This window comes from Gadus morhua, chromosome 7, assembly GCF_902167405.1.
Source record: "Gadus morhua chromosome 7, gadMor3.0, whole genome shotgun sequence".
In the NCBI taxonomy this organism is placed as follows: domain Eukaryota; kingdom Metazoa; phylum Chordata; class Actinopteri; order Gadiformes; family Gadidae; genus Gadus; species Gadus morhua.
This window is the reverse complement of record NC_044054.1, coordinates 25,168,771-25,176,906: the sequence shown is the minus strand read 5'-3', so window position 1 is coordinate 25,176,906 and position 8,136 is coordinate 25,168,771. Positions and strand designations below refer to the sequence as shown.

The following is an 8,136-nucleotide window of genomic DNA, read 5'->3' as shown; positions in this document are numbered from 1 at the left end:
AAAGTTTGATTGGTTTGACATTTTTAATCAAACCGCTTTGAAATCCATGAGAATTACATTGAAAGCAAAAGGGTCATTGCTTGCATATCGAGTCACCTCAGTGATGGTGTTTCCATCACTTCATCTAAAGAGGTGACCTTAACAAACATTCCAACACAGAAGCCAAAAACACATTAAATTCATAACAATGTGTTCCATTGTACTCAGTGGGCGAGAGGCAGGTAATTCAGTAGGAGAGAGACTCTTCCTGACGGAGGAGATTAAGAGCTAACAGGAGACGGCCTTAAATCTGGCCCCACCTGTCGCCATGGCGCTCAACCTGTCACCTATATAACCCCCAGAGGGAGCAGACACCAGCTGCTTTGGAACGAGGCCTTTGGTTTGCGAGTCTGACCTTGCTGGCTGCGCTCCACTTCTTCACCTAGTGTACGCCGAGGTCACGGATCACGGATCCCAAAAGAGGGGTAGAGGCTTGGAACCGTTTTGTTTCCGGGGGTCATCGTTTTTACAGTTATACGGTAAATCCTCACTATAAGGATCACAAGTTGTCCTCCGATTGCGATATTACGTTGGCTTCGGGGTAATCTTATATACAAGGCTTTGTGGAGCAGGGGGGGGAAAGGCTCATCATTCCCACTGCAGGTCAACTCGTCCGCCTGCAGGGTACGGGAGCCCTCGAGGAGACCCTGGGACCACGCTGGCGGCGTGAGGGGACGCCCCCCGGGCCCGCCGCGGTGGAGCTCCACAGGGCGCAGGGGGGGGGGGGGGGAGGCGCTGGTTCTAGCCCGTGTCCCGGGCCCCGCCCTGCTGAGGACGGGGGGGGGGGGGAGAGGCTCCGAGCGGGGGTGCGGGGTCAGAAGCCAGAGTCTTCGGCCCAGAGAGAGCCCCACACCCTGGCTACCTCCTCCATCTGGAAATCACACACAAGAGGAGCGTCATGGTGGGATGGACAGTTGAAGTGGAACGCGTGGCCACCAGATCTCAGAACCAACAGTCCTACATGTTCTACAACTTCTGGGGTTGGACACGGCACGGAGCCTGGCTAATAAACCCGAAACAGCCAGGGGCCAATGTCTGCCTTGTTGAATGCATAATTCCGGAGGTATCCTACTGAAATTAATCGGATTGGACAAAGTTTTCAGATCTTAGTACTTCCCCAACTCGAGCAACATGATTGGTCTAAGTGAAACACCCAATCCAGATTTGAGTTTGTCTGATTTCTGAGGCTAGTGGACACCTGATAACCCTTTGATTGACATTTGTGGTTGTGTGGATGTTTACAGACCGAGCAAGGTGGATCATAAAGAAGGTTAAAAACTCACATTCTCAGACACTTGTCTTTTCCTCCACTGACCACTCTCTGTCCATCCGGGCTCCAGTCCACAGCAAATACCTGTACAAAGGATATTACCATTATTCATCTATGGGTAATATTGTCAATTATAGGAATATTCCTAGATACAAAACGAATGCATACATACTTTTTTACACACACACACACACACACACACACACACACACACACACTTAATAAGGTGCCATAATAAATAGTTAACCAGTCATTAACTAACCCTTTGTTAATATTTGTTAATTGTTACTAAAATATGTATTTGGCACAAGTTAATAGGTTTTTCATCATTAATTAAATATTAGTTGTTTGCCTCACCCTAATCCAACCCTAACACACGGCCCTAACCCTAACACACAGCCCTAACCCTAACCGGCGACACTCTGTGGTCAGTGAAAAAGGCTATTAACTTGTGCCAAATAGATATTTTAGTAACAATTAACAAATATTAATAAAGGGTTATGTAATGACTAGTTTGCCCTTTATTATGGCACCTTATTATAAAGTGTTACCTTGTACCCTAATACACGATATATATATATACAAAATACAAAACTCAAATGCTTGTTAAAAAGGGAATAACTCGTATCAAAATAAGGACAAGTAACAAACAGGTGGTCAGAGTGAGCTCATTGAGAGATGTGGTGGGTGGTAAGGGGGACCAAACCCTGATCCTTTGGTCCCAGGCCTCACCTCGTCGGCGTGCCCAGGCAGGTCCATGCTCAGCTTGGCCGTCTTGACGTCCCAGACCTTGAGCGTGCTGTCGCTGCTGCCGCTGACCAGCAGCCTGCTGTCAGAGGACCAGGCCACCTGGTACACGGCGGCCACGTGACCGCGGAGGGACTGCAGGTACCTGACAGGGACGCACAATGTCAGCGCGTGCACTGCAAACTTGTACTGCCAGTACATATTCAGGTGCTCAGACGTTTTGGTGGGGTCCCAACCGAAAACTCAACGCACACAACCGTTATTTCTGACTGTTGTACTTTTAATCTCTATTCATCGTATTTTATAGTATTTTTAATGGCGTCCTGTTGGGCCTCTTGGCCGGGCGAGACCCTGAATGAGTGAGAACCTGTTGAACTTGCCTGGTTAAAGATATCATACACTTAGTAACAATGACTAGTTATCAGTCATTTCTGCAATATTTCACACTCTAATATGATTGCATGATGACAGTTTAGTAGCCGTTTTGGTCCGTGTGTTGCTTTTGTTCCTCACTTTCCGGTGCGTCCGTCCCAGATCTTGATGGACTTGTCGAAGGAGGCCGAGGCGAGCAGCCGGGTGTCGGGGGAGAAGAGCACCTCGTTGACCAGGGCGCAGTGGCCCGTCAGGCGGGCCAGGGGCTTCTTCTCCTCCGCCGGGTTCCACAGGAACATGGTGAAGTCATCCGACCCCGACACCAGCCTCTCCGGGTTGGAACCCTATGGTACCGGGAAACCACCAGGACGGAGGCGAAGACACGGTTAGTGGGTCAAAGAGGTGCACGTCTAACAGACAACTTTTACTTCTGTTGCTGCAGGCATCAGACTATCTGCAGTCTACTGCCATCTACTGGATGGATATGGAATGCAGTTTTGTTACACTAATAAGTGGTGTCAGAAAACAAGGCTATTCTAATTTGGTGCCCTAAATATTGGCTAAAATAGGAAAATTATTAATTATACTACTAAGGATTATGGAAAATTGTTAACCAAAATATATACACGTGTACAATGTCCACACACGAGCACTCACCCTGACTTTGTTGTATCTCTGCAAGGCTCTCTCCTTCACGTCCTCCACTATCAAACCAAGAACAAGAGAACACTCCATTTCAGAACAGATCTACGGAGCCGTTACATGGCCAGGCATCGGACGTATCACAGATGCCAGGAGGTCTTTGAATGTGTGGAGGTCCTGTTGAGGACTCACGTGAGCCAGTCACATCCTGGGCGTTGATGGTGGCGTGGGCGGGGTCGAAGGCCCCGGTCCGCAACACGTAGTCTGTACTGAGAGCCAGCGTGTTCACCCAGTGGGCATGGCCCTGGAGAGTTCTGCACTGAACACCCTACGCACACAGGGAATAAAACAAAGTTAGTTGAATCTATTATGTGCATTATAGAACAGACATGCTTATGTAGATCAATGCTTCACCATTATCACAGAATACTTCCCAAAAAAACGGTGTTACATTACATCTCTGCTGATGTGTTCATGAATTGTACAAACTAATGTAAACACAAGGTACGGCATCAGCCTTAAATCGTACATCTGAGGCCCTCCAGACTTTGATGGTCCTGTCCTGAGAGGAGGTGTAGAGCAGCCCGTCTCCTCCCCACTTGACGCAGGTCACCGTCTGGGTGTGTCCCGTCATGATCTTCTCCGTGCGACACAGGAGCGTGTCCCAGACGCGGACGGAGCCGTCCTTGGAGCTGCTGGCCAGGTAGCGACACTCTGCGTTCCTGGGGAGGAAATCATACTGTCATCTACCCAGGCTATGAAGTATCGGATGCTCCTTTTCATCAGTGCCCCGATAGTGTTCTGTAGAGTGCCATAACATAACATTATAAAGGCTCCATGCATCATAAACATGTGATGTACTTCTTCTATCAACTCAGTTTCTCATGTGTTGGTCTAGATATTGGTTGTGGTCAACAAATGTCTATGTGGTGGTCATTGTTTCAAACAGGTCTATGGGGGTGTATATAATGGTTCCGGTCTACAATGGCCTATATAATGGTTGTGTTCTAGAATGGGGTCAAGGTGTTGGTTTTTAATATATTGGTTGTGTTCTATAATGGTAAATGTGTTGGTCTATATATCTGTTGTGATCTAATCAATGTGTTGGTCTTTAATATATTGGTTGTGTTCTATAATGGTAAATGTGTTGGTCTATATATCTGTTGTGATCTAATCAATGTGTTGGTCTTTAATATATTGGTTGTGTTCTATAATGGTAAATGTGTTGGTCTATACATCTGTTGTGATCTAATCAATGTGTTGGTCTTTAATATATTGGTTGTGTTCTATAATGGTAAATGTGTTGGTCTATATATCTGTTGTGATCTAATCAATGTGTTGGTTTTTAATATATTGGTTGTGTTCTATAATGGTAAATGTGTTGGTCTATACATCTGTTGTGATCTAATCAATGTGTGGGTCTTTAATATATTGGTTGTGTTCTATAATGGTAAATGTGTTGGTCTATATATCTGTTGTGATCTAATCAATGTGTTGGTCTTTAATATATTGGTTGTGTTCTATAATGGTAAATGTGTTGGTCTATACATCTGTTGTGATCTAATCAATGTGTGGGTCTTTAATATATTGGTTGTGTTCTATAATGGTAAATGTGTTGGTCTATATATCTGTTGTGATCTAATCAATGTGTTTGTCTTTAATATATTGGTTGTGTTCTATAATGGTAAATGTGTTGGTCTATGCATCTGTTGTGATCTAATCAATGTGTGGGTGTTTAATATATTGGTGGTGGTCTATTGTGGTCTTTGTTGAACTCACAGGTGCAGCGGCTCCCAACAGAGCCAGGTGATCCACTTGGTGTGTCCAATCAGAGTCTTCCCAATCTGCTGCCCGGTGACCGGGTCCCATATGCAAATCTACACACAAACACAGGCTGGGTTCAGACTTCAGGACATTTTAGCACCCTGAATACCTTCCACAGCATTCAAACATCACCATGGTGATTTAACAGAGTTGAAGTCATCAAAGGCTCACCTGGCTGTTCTTGCAGCCTGAAGCCAGCTTCTTGCCGTCCGGGGACCAGGCGATACTCAGGACCCAGTGGGTGTGGCCTGAGGGGGGAGGGGGGGGGGCATTGCTTTCAAACTAAAATCCATGATATTATTCTAACACTCATATATAGCCTCACTAGATACTATGCATTTGCAACGGTGAGAATAGGTGTCAGTATATTTTTAACAACATGGCATTTACTGAGAGCCCCGTGCTGACATGAAGTCATGGTATTGCAAGACATTTTGAATGAAAGAGACCACCAAATGACAGACTACACAGCAGAACATTTGTTGATTATCCCTAAAAGTATCAACCCAGTTCCGGCCTATAGCCAAGCTTTTGTGAATCAATCTAATAGCACTATACAGACCTCTGCTCGTGTGGTGGGGGGTCTCTGTGGTCAGGTCCCAGAAGCGCACGGTGGTGTCACCAGAACCACTGGCCAAGTACCTGCATAAACAACATTAAAAACAAAAACTAAGTACAGCAAAGGGTTTCAAGCCACAACGCTCAAGGCATATAGACTAAAATCGCCATAACTCAACAAGCTCAGATCTTAACGTCTATTAAGGGGCAGCCTTGAACAGCTGGACGTACTTTCCCGTGGGACTGAAGGCGGTGGAGATGACTGCCTCGGTGTGTCCCTGCAGGGAGCTGGTGCAGCGGGCCACGGCGCGCACCCTGAACACGGCCTGCGGCTGGTACACCACGGGGAGGACCTGCTCCGTCTCGATCCCCAGGGCCTTCACACAGACCGCCAGGCTGGTCACCACCTCCGCCTCCCCGCGCGCATAGAACGCAAACGGAAGCGGCTCCTCCTGCCAAACATACAACAAAACCATGTCAGTGTGTCAAGATAGTGGAATGGCTAGGGTGCTGTTTAGGGATCGACCGATACGGATTTTTTACGGCCGATACGATACCGATATTTTTTCATCAGCCTTAGCCGATAACCAATACGCCGATGCCGATATTTAGAGCCGATACAACTTTTTTTTTTTTTTTTTTGCTCCCTCAATCATAAAAATTACACTGATAACAAATGTTACAAGTCTCAATTAAAAAAAATGAACATTTATTGAACTTCAATATAAAAAACTATATTTAACAAATAGTAAAAACAGGTGAGGTAGAACAAGTAAAAAAATAAATAAAATAGGCGAAAAAAATATCGGCGAAAATCGGCCGCGTATCGGCCGATACCGATACACGTAAAAAACGCGAATATCGGTCGATCCCTAGTGCTGTTGACTGTTGTTAAGCAAAATACACTGGGTTTGATTCGCAACGTCCACAGTACAGATGTAGGCGTCATTTAGCCAGATGCCTAACTCGTCCTCCTTTCACAGAATAATAAAAATAGTCAAAGAACGAACTTTGTATCCTTACGCATAACCAAGAAGTCCATTTGCCCTTTGGTTGCCAATTGCGTTAGTGACATCATCATTAATGAAGGGGAGGGGATGAGTCGATGTTTGACGCAGGATGTATACATCGAATGCCTGGGCCAAACTATTCCCAAATCTCATCTCGTCTCTAGCAAGCCAACGTGCACAGCAGTACAGTCCGACACGTAATTGAATGCGTTACCTTCTGCAGGAGTGCATTGCAGACCAGCTGAAGTTTGTCTGGTGTGATGTCCAGGGGGACATCGAAGGGATTCCCTAGAACCTCTCCACTCTCATCCTGAAACTGGATCAACATCCGCTCCACATCTCCACTCGTCATCCTGGCTTTAGATTCTGGAAAAATGAATCAACACAAAGCCATGTTAGGTATCTAAAAGGTATTATCTTTAGAAAAATTTTAGAAAAATATTGATCACTGTAACATTATTAACATCTTATTCTGATAATATCAAATCACATAACGAAATTAATTGAAGATCATCACAACCAGTTGATATCTTTATTCACGTCTGCACTATAACCCTCAAACACAAAGATATATAGGTATTTCGCAACTCTATGTATAACTGACAGCCCTTTGTCATACAATGCAAAGTGCTGTCAGTTCTGTAAAGAGCAATACACAGCCCTACTCGAATACTAAATTTGCTTTTGCTTTGTAAAAAACCTTGTTAATGTTTCTTTGAAACACAGCCAGTATTTGAGGAGGTTAACCAAAATGACAAATTTAAAAGGTTAAGGCAGTTTTCCGTCCTGCTTGTTGTGATTGCACATAATATGAATGATATTGTGCACATGCAACGTTGACTTTATATTCCTGATAGAGTCTTAGACTTTATCAGGAATATAAAGTCAACGTTGCATGTGGACGTTATATTCAACATGCAACTGTATTGCAAATATTATGGTAGACTCTAACATAATATTTGAAATACCGTACTACAATATACAGCATATTCCAAGTGGTTAAATACAGTCGTATTTATCTTCAACATTTAGCTATGATGTTTACAATTTATACTTGTAAAACACATACAAATGTAAAAGGTATTCCATTTGAGGTGGCTTTAGGTAGCATAGTGTTAGCTTCTAGAAGTTTGTGTGTGACTTCTAGTGTAAACCAGCTAACCAGCACTGACACCATTTGGCTTTAGAGTCGCTATACATTCAATTGATCATACGTATATAGGTACGTGTTACATTCCACACTTAATAATACACATTTAACAAACCCTCGTCACAATCTTACCGGTTACTGCTACAAGCGCTGAATCCACGTGTTTTGGAATAGGGAGACGCGGTGCAGTAGCGTTTCTAGCGCAAGGGATTATGGGAAGGTGCGGTTATGCCAAATGCAACCAGTAGAGGTAGCAGATGGTGTGTTTTTAGATCTACCGGTACTTGACAGTAGATCTACCTTGATATGCGATATGTGCTCATGGTTGAATGAAGAATATTAAAGGGTTCCCTATGGGTGTCTGTCTACACAATCCATGATACTACCAGGGATGTGGGATGATAGAACTGTACTTTCTGTACATGAAACTATAAACTGATGGTACATCTATGACATCTGTTCACGATAGTAAAAACAATATTAATACTGTCATATTTCTTTGTATATAGATGTATGCAATTGTT

The 8,136-nt window shown here is 44.2% G+C and overlaps 1 protein-coding gene across 1 annotated transcript; it reads right to left on the bottom strand.

Annotated features, from left to right (window-relative positions):
• Nucleotides 1–4: 4 nt before the first annotated feature.
• Nucleotides 5–7,851, bottom strand: nle1 (notchless homolog 1 (Drosophila)). Its single transcript, XM_030361331.1, has 13 exons — nucleotides 7,745–7,851; nucleotides 6,677–6,828; nucleotides 5,684–5,904; nucleotides 5,457–5,536; nucleotides 5,066–5,142; nucleotides 4,850–4,947; nucleotides 3,600–3,792; nucleotides 3,263–3,398; nucleotides 3,086–3,132; nucleotides 2,570–2,772; nucleotides 2,042–2,201; nucleotides 1,323–1,393; nucleotides 5–910 (listed from the first exon to the last, which is right to left on the bottom strand). Exons 2-13 carry the CDS (start codon nucleotides 6,812–6,814, stop codon nucleotides 898–900), a joined length of 1,437 nt encoding a protein of 478 aa, XP_030217191.1. The 5' UTR covers nucleotides 6,815–6,828; nucleotides 7,745–7,851; the 3' UTR covers nucleotides 5–897.
• Nucleotides 7,852–8,136: the final 285 nt, after the last annotated feature.